At 49.0% G+C, this 16,456-nt stretch overlaps 1 protein-coding gene across 1 annotated transcript; it reads left to right on the top strand.

The window, feature by feature from the left end:
- The first annotated feature begins 10,533 nt into the window (after positions 1-10,533).
- Positions 10,534-12,554, top strand: LOC133923864 (DNA repair protein RAD5B-like). Its single transcript, XM_062369142.1, has 3 exons — positions 10,534-11,722; positions 11,790-11,923; positions 12,042-12,554. The coding sequence occupies exons 1-3, from the start codon at positions 10,655-10,657 to the stop codon at positions 12,157-12,159; spliced, it is 1,320 nt and encodes a 439-aa protein (XP_062225126.1). The 5' UTR covers positions 10,534-10,654; the 3' UTR covers positions 12,160-12,554.
- Positions 12,555-16,456: the final 3,902 nt, after the last annotated feature.

Below are 16,456 nucleotides of genomic sequence, written 5' to 3'. Positions count from 1 at the left end.
TTCAAGTAATATAGACGGGCACAAGATTTTACCATGTGTGGAGTCTGATTGGGCTGGTTTATTGGTGCCGATTGTAGGCCTGAAAACATGGAACAATACTTTGTTTGGGTGCAACATTTCCTCCCTACTGGGGGCGCTTGCTATATGGCGGGGTTAGCTGCTGTTATATGGGCTATTTGGACAATGAGAAATATGGTAGTTTTTGACAAAAAGCAGGTTAGATCTCCTACTGAGATTGTGTGTTCTACTTGCTCTTTTCTTCGATATTGGGCAGGTCTCCTCCACGGTCAGCACAGAGACTTCCTGGAAGCTGGAGCTCAGACGCTGCAAGAAACAGCTCTCCTCTTCCATCCCAAGAAACAAGCTGAAGGCACGATGATGCTCGCCAAAGGCCAAGGAGCTGATGGTGTTCCAAGCTGAAGCAATCATCGATGGAGTGCGGTTGCAGTTTTCAGTGCTGTTGGCACTCGGTCCGGAGATGGTTTTTGTATCTGAAACTTGGCGTGGTAGATACCGGTCTAATAGGTTAGGAGTCGTTATGCTTGGATTGTGGTTTTTGGCCTTGGACATGCGGTCTATTTTGGCTAATCGGCAGCCCTCGGTGCTGCTCCTCAGGTGTCAGATGTATAGATCCTTCTGTTTGCGCACGCTTTTGTTGTAAATATTGCGAACTGATTGATGGGGATGGTTGTAATTTCGTTGTATTTGTGTAATGAAATCAGGGGTTAATCCCGTTCTAGAAAAAAAAAAGTAATATTATATAAATAATAATGTAACCAGTGATTTTAACATCGGTTATCCAACATATGCTATAGCAATGCACAAAACAAAAATAAAGAAGTGATAAAAGTGTTTACCAAAATGAAAAAAAAAATCCACTAATAATATTGATTAGGGACTTTGGTGTAGTCATGAACAAAATATGGTCGGCATCGATAAAATACATCATCTGACATCAAGGTCCTCCACGGCCCAAAACAGAGATCAAACAATTCAGTTCATTTCACCAAAAAAAAAGTGTGATCCAATGAAAATAAATATAATACATTATTACATTTTACCTTTTAATCATCATACCTTAGGTCGTCTCATTTTCATGAAATGATGAACCACAACTTCATTGGTAACTTTCTCCATTTCTTCTTTCTCTACATAGCAAATAAGGGTATGATTCATGTAGCCATCACCAATGTTATTGCGCAAGTATGTTTTCACATTCTTCATGGCTGAAAAACACCTCTCAATCATGGCAGTAGCGACCGACAATACTAATACAAGCTTTAAAAGTTGATAAACCAATGGATAACAAAGATGCTTCCTTGTCTCCACCATTTTTTGACAAAGCTCAACAATAGTTTGTATATTGGAGAATGTATCATCTTCCCACACATCGGCGATGTAGAGGCACAGTTGGTGGCTAAGATCCCTCAAATCCTTAGAATTAAAATCATTAGGATAAAAGTTTTGCAAGGATCGTCAAATTCTCCACATTGAAATCATGAAATGAGTCTCTTGGATTGAAAGTGGCCGAACAAACAAGCAACTGAGAGCTAGTCTCATTGAAGCGGCTATCAAGCTCTTGGAGTAGCCAATCAAAAACATCATTGAAACAATCCACTTCATAGTGATGCTTCATTGCTTGATAGTGTACGCTGGATTTTGCTGCACTGCAAAACCACAAAATTCCCTTTGTTGTAGGACTCCTCCAATTCATCATGACCCCGAAAAGACAATCCTTGCTTCACTAATATCCAAGCAACATCCATTTAGCCGAGTCAAATAGGCTTTCTTACCAGCTTCGCTTTGAAGTTGGAAAGCAACATCAATGTGCTATTTTCTTTGTAACAAATCATCACCCTTCTTCATTGATTGATAGTGTAAGCCACCGACACTATAGACATGTGATTTATCCTTTCTTTTCTATGAAAACCATTCCAACCATTAAGGACAAATGCTTCATAACCATCATCCTTCTTATCTCTAAATAAGAAATAACAAAAACAATACGCTTTATCCTTGGACTCAGTGTACTCAAGCCAACTTCCAAAGTCATTAAACCATTCTGGATTGAACCTTCTCGGGCTATCTCCTTTCTGTAAAAATGGAAAATTAAATGGGCAAGGTCGGGAAGGCCCATTCTCCAAGCACATCCTTCTCACCCACTCTCTTTGATTAGGATGGTAAGCATCAATTAACTTCCTTAAGCATGGATCATATTTAATCTCCTCTTCCCAGTTGATATCATCTGAACATGAATTTCCCTCATTGATGACACTAGTTGGCTCTGGTGCTTTCCTTTTAAAAAATCGCTCCATTGATTACCTATCAATTGCAAAATAGAAAAGGTAGCAATTATACATGTGCAGCCAGCTAGTCAGTGCAAATATGCTTCGACAGTATGTATACTCAATTCAACATGTCGAGTTCAATTGTTCTAGAATGAAGAACGGAAAAGACTAGAGTCAACCACGATATAAATAATTCTATGATTTACAATTTTACTCCAATTATCCAAAACCCCAATTTCGAATCCTAAGTCCCTAACCCTACAATATGGACAAACAGCAACTAAAGGCATGAGGTTCGGGACAGAAAATTGAGAGAGAAATAGAAAGAAGCATTAGTTCAACACTTACTTTTTGCCTTCTGCGAATTTCCGATGGACAAAATCAGACAACGGGGTGACAGGTAGTGAACTCTAAAGTCTGAAGAGGTTGTAGCCTACAGTTTTGTGGCAACTAGCGAGGGGCAAGGGCGGTGGCATGCTGGCCTTGGCCGTGGCCAGCCGTCCTCCTTGGTTCTGCCACTCTAGGCTCCGGTGACCGTGAAAAGATCTAATGGCCCTAGAGGGGGGTGAATAGGGCACTAATCAAAAACTAAACCAACTACCGATTTTTAGAACAAAGAACAACCTTAGCATATAATCAAAAACTAAACCAACTACCGATTTTTAGAACAAGGAACAACCTTAGCATATAATGTATAAAAGTAATTAGACGACCTAGCAAACTAGAAAGATAAACACAAACATGCAAGCATATAGAACATAAGTAAAGTGAGGAATTGAAACTTGCATGAAGGAAATGCTAGAAACAAAATGTGGAATATAACAAGAGTAGGGAAAGAGGAAACTGAATTTTTCTCGAGGTATCAAAGAGTTGGCACTATCCACTAATCCTCGTTTGAGCATCCACATAAGGATGTCACTCCCCCTTGAGTCACCAAGACTCAAGTGCTCACTAGTGATTGCCACTTCCCTATCTTCAGATTGGCAGGTATAAAACTAAGCACACGAGCTTCCCAGGGCTCCCACAAGACCTCCAAGAGCTCACCAAGAACACCTCCAATCTCCACGACCGGCTAGGTGTTGCCAACCACCAAGAGTAACAAGCTAAGTGGTTCACTTGATCCCAAACAAACCTAAAACAACAGCTAGATGCACACTCACAACTCTTGAATCACTAATGAAGTTCTTAATCTTCAATTAAGAACTTGCAAATCACTTTAAGTGCTCTCCCTTGCCTCTAGATGATACACAATATGTATGAATGCTTCTGGGTTGCAAGAGCAGTCGAATGAAACCAAGTGAGGGGGTATATATAGGCTAGAGGTCCAAATCTAGCCGTTGCCTAACCACTCACTTTTTCTATGAACACCGGATGGTCCGGTGCACATGCCTCTGTTAACACCGAACAATCCGGTGGATTAACTTTTTTCACACGCTGATTTGATAGTTGTCAATAGTCATTGCAAAAATGCTCCGGTGTTCTTCCATATAGCATCACCGGATAGTCCGGTGAGTTATACTTCATTTCCTCCGAAAATACCAAGCTTATGTTAAATAGTCCGATGATGATTCCTTTAAGTCACCGGATAATCCGGTCAGTTCAACTCTAATTTTCTCCCGAGAAAATGATCCTTCTATTAAATAGTTCGGTGTATGAGTCTTTCATATCACCGGACAATCCGGTGCATATAACTTAAAATTTCTCTGAAAAATGACTCTTATGTTAAATGTTCTAGTGCAAAATTCCTTCCATCACCGGACAATCCAATGAGTTCATTTTGAATATTCACAGAGCAGAAAAAAGGTCTGGTGAGTATAATCCTTCTCACAACGGACAATCCGGTGAGAACAATCTTCCTAGAACTCGTCCAATTCAATCGACTTTGACTTCTAACTTCTCAATTTCTGAACCAAGGATTTCTTTGAGCTACCTAGTGCTAGATTTTTGTAAGTGTGCATCCAACTATATCTAAACTCAACTAGGCCCCCTTTTGTAGTATGGTCAAAAGATAAAAAGGAGACCTATAACTACTCTAAGTGTTCTTCATACCTTGTGACACTTAGAACTAGAAGATCCTTAATCTTGACGCAAAAGTCCTTTGATCAACCAATAGAATTTCATGAGGGACCAAGAAAAAACATTCAATCATTGTGAATTAAAGAATTTGATTTCCTTCAAAACATACGCATTAGTCACAATGATACGGTTGTCATTAATCATCAAAACACTTACCACTTACTTAGGGGCCTAGATGCTATAGACCGAAGGTTCACGGTAGGGGATTGACAATTGAGGGACATAGGGCATCAGAGAGAAGGCGAGAAGGCAAAGATGAAGGAGGAACTGAGCTGAGCAAGAACGATCGATGCCTTGTTGCTCACCTGACGCACACTAGACCTTGGCCTGTTCTGTGGAATTTTTTTTATATTTTTTATTTAATATTTGCAAGACTACACGCATGTTTCAAAAAATGATAGGAATAGGCTATCGTCGCTCGTTCATCGGGCGAGAACAAGATATCGCCCATGAACACGCGAGACCATGTGGGCCTCGACGGTCAGTGCATTAAAAAACCGGAGGAAGCAATGTGTCGCTCGTTCACCGGGCGAAATAGAGTTGTCACCCTCTGACCGGGCTACACCTCTGTCTCGTCGCGAGAACGGGCGACACCTTTATCTCACCTGGTGAACGGGCGACACGTTGCGTTGGCCAAATTAATTTAATTTGTGGCAGAATAAGCAATTTTGTGTTTTCGAATCATTCAGTGTCATTAGATATTTGTGTGATATTTTGAATATCCAAATTTGACGAAAACAAATAGTTGAATAAGGTGATTTTAATGGAAACTGCCACATCTACTTGCATGAATTTATGACAACGCATAGTGGATGCTAAAATCATCAAAATTAGGCAATATGTTCCTAACCATCCCTAGTATTTGTGTAATTTACATAGATTTAGACAATATTTGGGTCGTCCAGAAAAATTCGAGAAGCAAATAAGAAAAACGAACACACACGAACAAGCACATAACAGCCACATATTTCCCTCCACTTCATCTCAGTTTTCCCTTTCCCTCCTACACCTCCCGCCAAAATCGAAAGCATTTCACCTTGCCTCGTCTCCGTCTCTTCTCCCCCGCCAAAAATTCCCCGAAGCCGTAAACTCTCCCTCCAAATTGTTGATATTCCATCGCATGTTTATCAGTTTACTTAATTTGTATTTTCCTTAATTAGTTTCAATAATCAGTTAAGGGAGCACGGCCTCATTCTGCGGCTGTGCGCGTTCGTGGGCTCGACGCACGCTCAGTTCGTGCGGGAGCGCGTTGCGCAGCATGTCTTGCATGCCGCGCATGGCGGCCGGATCGGCCGGCCTCAATCTCTGTACAGTTTCTTTAAATAGCAAGAAGAAAAACCAGAAAAGCTGCTCAGTTGTTCGCAGCACAAAATCGCCTCCACTTCGTGTTCGTGTGTGTTGAGTTTCAGGCGTTCTCCGGCGAGGCTTCCCGGTGAACTCCAACATTTGGTAATCAGAGCCCCGTTCACGATCCACCAACCATGTCGCGCACTTCCGCTCCGGAGCTCTCCCACGGCCAGCTGACCCCTCCGCACAATCGCCGCCGCCAGTCGCCTTCCCCGCCTCCACGCCGTCCACGCCATCGCCATGGCGGGCGCGACGTCGTCGTCGAGCGCGTGATCGAGAAGTCGTCGGCCGGCATTGTCTACCCCATGTTAACGCGCACCAACTACACCGAGTGGTCCCTGGTGATGCGCGTAAACCTGCAGGCGGCTGGGTTGTGGGACGTCATCGAGCTTGGCGCCGGCGAGTACCGCGACGACCGGAACGCCCTGGCCGCTCTCCTTCGTGCTGTACCACTGGAGATGCAAGCCGGTCTGGCGGTCAAGCCTACGGCCCGTGAGGCCTGGGAGGCGATCCGGAAAGTACGGATCGGAGTCGACCGGGTCAAGGAGGCCAATGCCGAACGGCTGCGCCAGGACTTCGCCGACATTGAGTTCAAGCACGGCGAGACGGTGGAAGATTTCACCATGCGCATCACCACCCTGGCCAACCAGTTGCGGGTCCTCGGCGACGACATCTCCGAGAAGGAGGTGATCAAGAAGCTGCTTCACGCCGTTCCTGAGAAGCTGGAACAGGTAGCGATCTCTATCGAGACGCTGCTTGACCTCGACAACATGTCGATCGAGGAGGCCGCCGGACACCTGCGCGCCGTCGAGCAGCGGCGGAAGACCAAGACCCAGAAGGATACTGAAGGGCGTCTTCTTCTGACAGAGGAGGAGTGGATGGCCCGCATGAAGAATCGCACAGGCTCCGGATCAGGCTCCGGTGGCCGTGGCGGTAGCCGTGGCGGCCGCGGCAAGGGACGCGGCGGCGGCCAATCTTCTGGCGGCAAGGGCGGGATAGAGTCCCCAGCTCGTTCCTCTTCTGGGCCGTCTTCTGGTGCAGGCCCAGATGACACGTGCAAGTACTGCGGTAAGAAAGGCCATTGGGCCAAAGAATGCAGGAAGAAGAAGAGGGATGAAGAAGCCCATCTGGCCCAAGGAGAAGAAGAAGAGCAGGGCCTGCTCATGGCCCATGACGTCGTCCTCGACCCGCCGCCAAGGGCGCCGTCCTCTTCCTCTGCTTCACCATCGCCGCTGCGCCGGACTGTTGAGATCGAGGAGCAGAAGGTGTTCGCTGACTTGGGTCCGTCGGAGGAGAAGGACCACCGGCGCTGGGTCCTTGACACCGGGGCTACCAACCACATGACCGGGTCGAGGGACTCCTTCTCCGAGCTCGACACCCAGATCTGCGGGACCGTGAAGTTCGGCGACGGCTCCGTCACGCGGATTGAAGGGCGAGGAACTGTCCTCTTCGTCTGCAAGAATGGGGAGCACAAGGCCTTAACCGGGGTGTACTACATTCCGCGGCTGAGGGCCAGCATCATCAGTTTAGGGCAGCTCGACGAAACCGGCTGTCGCGTGGACATTGCCGGTGGAACCTTGCGCATCTACGACCAGGATCGCCGTCTCCTTGCCAAGGTACACCGATCAGCTTCCCGTCTCTATTACTTGGAGTCGCAAGTTGGGCGGCCGGTGTGCTTGGCGGCGCGGAGCTCTGAGGCGGCATGGCAATGGCATGCCCGCTTCGGGCATCTGAACTTCGCCTCTCTCCGGAAGATGGCGAACCAGAAAATGGTCCGCGGGATGCCCCCGCTTGATCAGGTGGATCAGGTGTGCGAGGGGTGTCTTGTGGGCAAGCAGCGACGCGCATCATTCCCGGCACAGGCGCGGCACAGAGCAGAGCACATCCTCGACCTTGTCCATGGTGACTTGTGTGGCCCGGTCACACCAGCTACGCCTGCCGGTAACAAATACTTTCTGCTGTTAGTTGATGATATGAGTCGATACATGTGGCTCCGTCTTCTCTCAAGCAAAGATCAGGCGCCGTCGGAGATCAAGAATTTCCAGGCCGCGGTGGAAGTGGAGACCGGCAGAAAGCTGAAGGTGCTACGCACTGACCGAGGGGGCGAGTTCACGTCCATCGAGTTCGGGCGCTATTGTGCCGAGCGCGGCGTCGAACGGAAGCTCACCGCCCCCTACTCGCCCCAACAAAATGGGGTGGTCGAGCGCCGGAATCAAAGTGTGGTCGCCATGGCGCGGTGCATGCTCAAGTCCAAGGTACTTCCGGCCTACTTCTGGGGGGAGGCTGTCTCGACGGCGGTCTACATCCTCAACAGGTCGCCGACGCGCGCACTCGACGGCAAGACTCCATTCGAGGCGTGGCATGGCGAGCTCCCTGCCGTGCACTACTTCCGCACGTTCGGCTGTGTCGCCCACGTCAAGCACACACGGCCAAACCAGAAGAAGCTCGATGATCGTAGCTTGAAGACCATCTTCGTCGGCTACGAGACCGGGTCCAAGGCGTACCGATGCTACGATCCCGTTAGTGAGCGCGTCGTTGTTAGTCGCGACGTCGTGTTTGACGAGGCGGCGCAGTGGAACTGGGAGGACAGCGACGACGAACCCGGGAACACCTACGGCACGTTCAACATCGAGTACATCACCGAGGTGACTACTGTTCCGGCGGCTGCAGCAGCACCATCGTCCGCGGGAAGCTCTCTTCCACCTGCGACACCGGTTCAGGGGGAGCAGGCTCACGGCGAGCCGGTCCAGTTCGCGACGCCACCACCAGACCTCGACGACGAGGATCTTGATGCGGAACACGACGACGCCCCGCTCCGCTTCCGCACCATGGACAACATCATCGGCGACGCCACACCACCAGGCTTGGCTCCAAGGATGTTCCACTGTGAGATCAACTTCACCTCCGCTGAAGAGCCCTCATCATTTCGTGAGGCAGAGCAAGAAGAGGCTTGGCGTGCAGCTATGCGCGACGAGATGAAGTCCATCGAAGACAACCGGACTTGGGAGCTGACAACGCTTCCTTCCGGGCACCGAGCCATCGGACTCAAATGGGTGTACAAGGTCAAGCGGAACGAGAAGGGGGAGGTTGTGCGGCACAAAGCACGACTCGTGGCCAAGGGCTACGCTCAGCGCGCCGGCGTCGACTTCGACGAGGTTTTCGCACCAGTGGCGCGCCTGGAGTCCGTGCGCATGATGGTGGCTCTGGCAGCTCACGAGCGCTGGGAAGTCCACCACATGGACGTCAAAAGCGCGTTCCTTAACGGCGTGCTCGAAGAGGAGGTCTACGTGCAACAACCGCCTGGATTTGTCGTCGTCGGCAGCGAGCACAAGGTATTGCGTCTGCGTAAGGCGCTGTATGGACTTCGTCAGGCACCCAGGGCCTGGAATGTCAAGCTCGACGCCACCTTGGCTCAGCTTGGTTTCCAGAGGAGCAGAGCGGAGCACGGCATGTACACGCGGAACAGAGACGGCGGGCGGCTGGTGGTCGGCGTCTACGTAGACGACCTGATCATCACCGGCACAAGCGGCAAGCTGATCAAGGAATTCAAGGCGGAGATGCAGAAGATGTTCCAAATGAGTGACCTTGGTTTGCTGTCGTACTACCTTGGAATTGAGGTGAGACAAGGCCCCAGCGGCATTTTCCTCTGTCAATCATCTTACGCCGCCAAGTTACTGGATAAGTGCGGCATGAGCTCATGCAATCCATGCGCGACGCCAATGGAAAGCCGCCTGAAGCTGAGCAAGCAGAGTACTGCAGAGGCGGTGAACTCCACCGAGTACAAGAGCGTCATTGGCGCACTCAGGTATTTGCTGCACACCCGGCAGGACCTGGCATTCTCGGTCGGGTACCTGAGTCGGTTCATGGAGGAACCTCGTGAAGATCATCTCATGGCAGTGAAACGTGTGCTGCGGTACGTTGTCGGCACGCAAGAGCTCGGGCTGCACTACACCAAGCATGAAGAAGGGCAGCCCAAGTTGGTTGGCTACAGCGATGCTGACCTCGCCGGGGACGTTGACACTCGCAAGAGCACTAGCGGCGTCGTCTTCTTCCTCGGCGGCAACCCCGTCACCTGGCAGGCAACAAAGCAAAGAGTCGTGGCGCTGTCATCATGCGAGGCAGAGTACATCGCGGCGGCCACTGCAGCGTGCCAAGGAGTCTGGCTAGCTCGGCTCTTAACCGACATGCTCGGGACAGAGTCTGGAGCGCCGGAGTTGTTGGTGGACAATCAATCCGCCATTGCATTGAGTCGGAACCCCGTCTTCCATGACCGGAGCAAGCACATCGATGTGCGATTCCATTTCATCCGGGAATGTGTTGATGAGGGGAGAATTGTCCTCGGCTACACTGCGACGGAGCAGCAGCTAGCGGACATCCTAACCAAGGCGCTTGGCCGCGTTCGTTTCCAGGATATGCGGAGCAGGATTGGCGTCATGGTTGCTGGTAATCATGCTCAGGATTAGGGGGAGAAATGTTGATATTCCATCGCATGTTTATCAGTTTACTTAATTTGTATTTTCCTTAATTAGTTTCAATAATCAGTTAAGGGAGCACGGCCTCATTCTGCGGCTGTGCGCGTTCGTGGGCTCGACGCACGCTCAGTTCGTGCGGGAGCGCGTTGCGCAGCATGTCTTGCATGCCGCGCATGGCGGCCGGATCGGCCGGCCTCAATCTCTGTACAGTTTCTTTAAATAGCAAGAAGAAAAACCAGAAAAGCTGCTCAGTTGTTCGCAGCACAAAATCGCCTCCACTTCGTGTTCGTGTGTGTTGAGTTTCAGGCGTTCTCCGGCGAGGCTTCCCGGTGAACTCCAACACAAATCCCCATTGCTTTCCCCATCCCCAACCCCTCGTCCCCTCCTCCACCATCGCCTCCCACCCGCGCTCCAATCCTCTTCACCGTCCCGTCGCGCCTAGTCTCGTCCCCTCACCGTCGGCCGGCCGCTATGACGTGCGACGGCGCCTACCGCCGCGACCCGCCGGAGCGGTTCCCCGACCAGCCCGCCGTCTTCGATGACGATATGGCCGCCTTCCGCGCCGTCCTCGGCGCGGACCTTTCGTTGGCCGACGCCGTTGACGCGCTCTCTAGCTGCGGCGGCGACACCGAGCGCGCCATCAAATTGCTTCTTGACGATGCCGCCGCCGACAGTGACGACGGCGACGTCGAACGCGAGAAAGGTCGCGCTGGTGGTGCCGCTCCGGTGGCTGCTCCGAGGGGCGTCAAGGCGAAGCGGAGCATTGGCGGCGCCGCCCCGCCGCCTCCGATGAAGGTTGAAGCCGCCGCCGACGACGAGGTCAAGGTCAAGAGGGAGCCAATCGATGCCGACCCCGACGAGGTGAAGGTGAACGCAGAAGCTCCCCCTCCCGGCGAGGTAGGGGTCAAGGTGAAGGTTGAAGCCCCTGGCGAGGTCGAGGTCGAGGTGAAGAGGGAGCGAATTGAAGCCAATGGCCCCTTCCGAGAGCAGGTTGGTCGTCGGGTCAAGCAGGAGGAGGAAGCCGACGAGGTCGATGTCAAGAAGGAGCAACTGAGCGATTCTCCAATCAAAGGACAACTTTTGTCGCCGCACCGTGTCAAGGAGGAGAGTGACTGTAGGGAAAATGAGGTGGCGATCATCGATCCCCCGCCGAGGTCCAAGAAGAGGCGCCGCGACGAAGACGACGTGGCTTTCATCGATCTCACGACGTCTCACCCGGTGCCGTACCTCAACCCGAGGCCCGTCCGCGCGATGCCACCGCCGGGGGCCATGCCGGCGAGCGAGTGGAGGATGGTGGTGCCGCCGCCGCCGGCAGAGTTGGACGAGTACCCGCCGGACCGCCGCGAATGGTGCTTCTTCAAGAAGTCCTACGCCACCGGGCTGTCGACGTGCCACGGGAGGAAGTTGCTGGACGCCGGCGAGGTCGTCCACTTCGCGTTCCCGTCGTACAACAGGTTCCACGGCGGGATCAGGGTGTCAGTCAAGCAGGCGGCTGCTCTGGCGGAGATCGTGCGCTTCTCGACCAACCGATCTGGAGAGGTTCTTTCAACTTCACTCACTCTTACTTATGATGCACATCACTTGATTGTTTGACGGTTAATTGTAGATTGGGAAGCTATCTTCCGGGTGTGCAAAGTGCCTTGCCCCGCTGGTGAGTTCTTCCAAGATTATGATCCAGGGGAAGGTGGTGTTTCCGATGGTGGAACTGAGGCTGATGCAGGAGGTTTTGCTGTATGTCAGGTAATGAGCGAAACTGAATATTTATCTATGCTTGCTGTTTGATTTGTTACTTCATACATACATTGCGCCATTATATTGGTCTGTACTGATTGATGCTAAATGTTATTTGTTTTTGCAGCTTCTACATCCATCGCTCATCCATGTACCTGATTGCTCCAGAAAATGCTCATCATCCTGGCAATCCTCTCCGCGGCCTGTTCAAATTACTCCGGAGATTCGGCGGAGCTGAAGACTGAAGCCCCTGGTGAGGCCAAGAGGTATCCAATCGATATCGATGGCCGCTCCGAAGGGCAAGTTTGGGTATGGAGGAGCAACATAATGATTTGCGCCTCAAAAGTGTCAGGAACTCAGTAGGAATAGAGCAGTGCATCGGTTAACTGTGGTAGCTAATTTTGCTCTAAGGAAACTTGGTTGTAGGCAGAGCCCAGTGCTTGTCTCTACATGTGATGCCATACGGCATGGCTGCTCACTGTTCTTGTATTTATTCCACCCCTAAACTCTAATTTCTACTCCTAGCTCTGTTCGACCAATGGTGGTCATCCAATGCTGACATGTTGAGTCGGTGTTTTGGCTTGTGTAGTGACTAGTGAGTGCATCAGAATTCAGAAAGCGTGCTTGAGTTGAGTGTGCAGATATGAGACGACATGCGTTGCACTGCATTGTTTCTAGTCAGACTTGATGGTTTAGTTGTAGACCGGTTCATCTTTGGATGTTTGGTTTATTGTGTGCAGATTGCGAGGAGTGCAACGTTCGTGCAACGACGATCAGGACGAGGCACAGTGAAGTGCCGATGTTCGGACTACCCTCAGGACTAGGCTTAGCGTCTATTTGTTCGGTTTGTGCTTTTGATTTTTCTGTTGTCATCAGAACGTAGAATAAATATGGTTATTAAAAAGTAGTTTTTGAAAAAGTCAGAAGTTTATTTCTAGAAAAAATGAATTAGAAGTTGAGGAGTTAGTTAAAAGTAGTTTTTTTAGAAGTTGCGTGCTGAGAAGTTAAAAAATTATAACAAAAATCAACAGCTAAAATTTAGTTTTTTTGGCAAAAATTTCTATTGTTTTTTAATGGTGTGAGAACAAAATATTTTAGGATAATCATGTTTTATCTCAAATTAGCACTCTTGCTTGTGCCAAATATGCAGTTGCCAGTTAGCCCCATTATAATGTAAAACATTTCTTAGAAGGGTCTTCTGTCTTTTCTAAGTCGACATATTCTTAATTACGTGATATGATTAGAATTAAAATTTGGCATAGATATATCCTGATCACTTCAGTAAGTTCTATGTCGGCAAAAACTTGCACTGCGTGTAGGCACCAATGCACCATAGACCCTGCACCAACGACAAATGTTATCCTGTAGTAGCCATCGACTCGCATTTCCAAGTAGGTAAACCGACGCTTTCCTGTTGGGCAACCATGCAAGGCAAGACTACTTAGTGAGAGACTCTGGTTTGCAAACATTTTTTTTTAAAATAAGAGTTGAGGGACAAACAGCTGGGTGTTCTACATAGGATAAGATCCATTATTGAAAATTTAATATCAACATACGGTATAGTACATAGACTCGTACTGAAAAGAGATGAACCGACATATAAACCAAAGAACAAGCCTCCTAGCAAAAAAGAAAAAAAAACAACAAAGAGCAAGCCAGGGCTCAAACATGAGCACGCCATTGTAATTTGCTCTATTATTCAGCTGCTTGCATTGTACTTAACCAACGCTAATCTTCAAGATGAGCTCCGGTCAGTATTTCCTTCATTAAGCTCACCTACCATATATGGACTATACACAAATGACTCATATATGCCATCTGTATAGTTTTGATAGTTACTTTTTGGGCGTGAGTAGCCAAGATATTGAACCTTTGAGTTATTCAAATGATAGGCCACCACTCCGAAGATTTCAGTCAAAAAGACTACTTCCTTGTAAGGATGGAATCCAAGAATTTCGAAGTAGTTGCAGTATTCCTCAGCTTCATATTTAATTGTAAGAAAATCATCATTGTCGGAGTCCCACTCTTTTGGTAGAGTTTTAGCAGCATCCTCAATGTCACGCACATCATGTACCATCCAAGGTGCATCCATTTGGCTACCATATTTTGCTACGTATTGGGTATAGTGTGCAAGGTCATCTATCTTGATACTTAAGATCCACTCCATCCGTCCACTTGATTCACTGAGGATCGAAACCCGTAGTTGGGACTCTTCAACTATTCCAAAGTACAACCCTTTCTCTGATCTCCCTAGATACGGTTTTACACATCTGTTCTTCTCAATGTATGCTGGCGTTTTAATCACTTGGTACCTATCGTCTGACAATCAAAGCCTGAAAAAAATTACCCCATATAAGTATACGATATATCATAGTTTAACTGTCCACCGCCGTGTCGCCGGGTTGCACACGCAGAGCTCGCTTCCCCGCCGTACGTCGCAGAGGAGAAGGCCGTTGCTGTGGTCCAAGACTGAACAAAGATTACCAGATCAAGTGCATGTTGCATAGACTATTAGACCGATTAACATTTTAACCATCTAACTTGACAACACAGTTAAGCAATTCTACCGACGAAATCCAAACTACAACAAAGACGATAAGGATAATCATGAAAGAATCTAGTAAACCCTAGTTATGGGATTCATATTGATAAGCATGCAATAGAAGTAAAAGACACATATTCTTACTATAGGATCAATGTAATCAAGGACATTTGCTTGAATGTTGCTCAGTGATCTTCGTAAACAAGGTCCTGAAATATCCCGAAGTCTTTACTTTACAGATCATCGATTTTTCTAGAAATGTCGTATTCTACGCGTGCAAACATGCAATTAAAAGCAAAACCAAATAAATACAAAATAAAATTTGATTTGCAAATCAAAAGGGGAAATAATAAAGGATTGGGATTTTCGATGAAGAAAGAACTAGATTGATTGGATTTAACATGAAGACGACAGAAACTAGGTTTAATCGGAGATGGACATACAAAGATGTCCGAGAATATTGACATGTGAGATCTTATATAATTTTATAAATATTATTTTAATATTGAATTCATATCCTATGTGCAATAATATGCGAGCTATACACATCGAAGCTATCTGATATGCAAAATAATATCTAAAATTATATATTATTACATGACCAATTAATTATCGGACATGAACAAGAATGATTTATTATAACCTTGCCGAATTTAGATGAATTTACAAAGTGGCTTGGAATTTAGATCAAATTCATTGAACAAGATTTGACATGATGAACTCTATTTGAATTATGATGGCCGGAACATAATTGACTATAGAATGTAGGGGCTAGCATGTAAACATTTAAATAGGAAATAAAGATAGAAATAAAAGAGAGAAATAGATGGGGTTTCCTGCAATTTGTGCATACCAACAGAGAGGATAGAGAGAGCATAGGGAACATGACGATGGTCAGCGGCGGGCTCTCGGCGTCGCTGGTGTGAGTGGGCTCGGTGGCGACGATTATCGGCTTAGAACAGGTGGCCACGTTGCCGTGGACTCGAGGAGGTGCTCGCCCTCGGCTGTGACAAGCGGAGGCGCATGCATGGCGGAGGGGATCGGTGACCACCACAGGTGTAGGATAATGGCGGGCTCCCGGTGGTTGGGTACGGGAGGGAGGCGGGGCGTTGGTGTTGCATGGTCACAGCTAAGCTGAAGGCGGCCTCGGCTTGGACAGGGACACAACGTGGATGCAGGGCAATGACGATGTACGACTGCCGGTGATGGAGCTAGCCGTGGCGCTGTTGTGGTGGACGGGGCAGAAGGCGAGGTCACAGGCATGTTCCTAGTGGTGGTGCGGTGCTCCTAGCACGGGGTCATGGTGTGGGGCTCACCATAGGTAGAGATCGATGTGGTGGCGCTCAGAGGCAAAGATCAGGTGTTATGGCAGTGGGCTCAGTCGTCGGCGGTGGTGGCCATTTCGTTGGCAGGCGCGATAAGGAATGGGTGATGCGGCACCGTACGGACTTGAGGAAGCCGTAGCCAGGATCAGCTTGGGGAGAGATGGCGGGGAAAGGCGGGACGATGATGAAATGCGGCCACCGACGAAGATGCTCATCGAAGGGGGTGCTCCCAGCATGGATCATCGACGAGGAGCCATTGGGAGGTTTCTCGATGGCTTGCGGTGCCAAGGAGGGGTTCGGTGCAGACAGAGGTGGCTCAATTATGGCAGAGCTTCCTCGTTGGTAATGGCGAAAAGATGAGTGGCAATGGCGCTAGGGCGTGGGGGACGGTGCAGGAGCAGTGGAGGAAGTGTGGAATCGCGCGGCGAGGCCGGGGGTGGGCTTAAATAGAGGGGAGAAGGATGTTGAGGAGATGGGCGTGGGGTGGAGATCATGTGGCGGCAAACTCGATGGCGGTTGGAGAGAGACGGGAGGAGGGGGATGATGGTGAGTTCGGCATGACAGAGACCAGAGGGAGAAAAGAGCGGGTTGGGATGGGCCGGTTACGGCTCAACTACGAAGGAAACAAGCGTGCAGTGAGAAAGCTAGGTCGCAGGGATTATATGGTCTTTAGCC

This window comes from Phragmites australis, chromosome 7 (genome assembly GCF_958298935.1).
Source record: "Phragmites australis chromosome 7, lpPhrAust1.1, whole genome shotgun sequence".
Classification (NCBI taxonomy): domain Eukaryota; kingdom Viridiplantae; phylum Streptophyta; class Magnoliopsida; order Poales; family Poaceae; genus Phragmites; species Phragmites australis.
This window is presented reverse-complemented; position numbering and strand designations above follow the sequence as displayed.

Coding starts and splice junctions, on each gene's coding strand:
- LOC133923864 (XM_062369142.1), top strand. CDS start 10,655: ATGACGTGCGACGGCGCCTACCGCCGCGACCCGCCGGAGCGGTTCCCC. Junction 11,723..11,789: donor CGACCAACCGATCTGGAGAG/GTTCTTTCAACT, acceptor GGTTAATTGTAG/ATTGGGAAGCTATCTTCCGG. Junction 11,924..12,041: donor GAGGTTTTGCTGTATGTCAG/GTAATGAGCGAA, acceptor TTGTTTTTGCAG/CTTCTACATCCATCGCTCAT.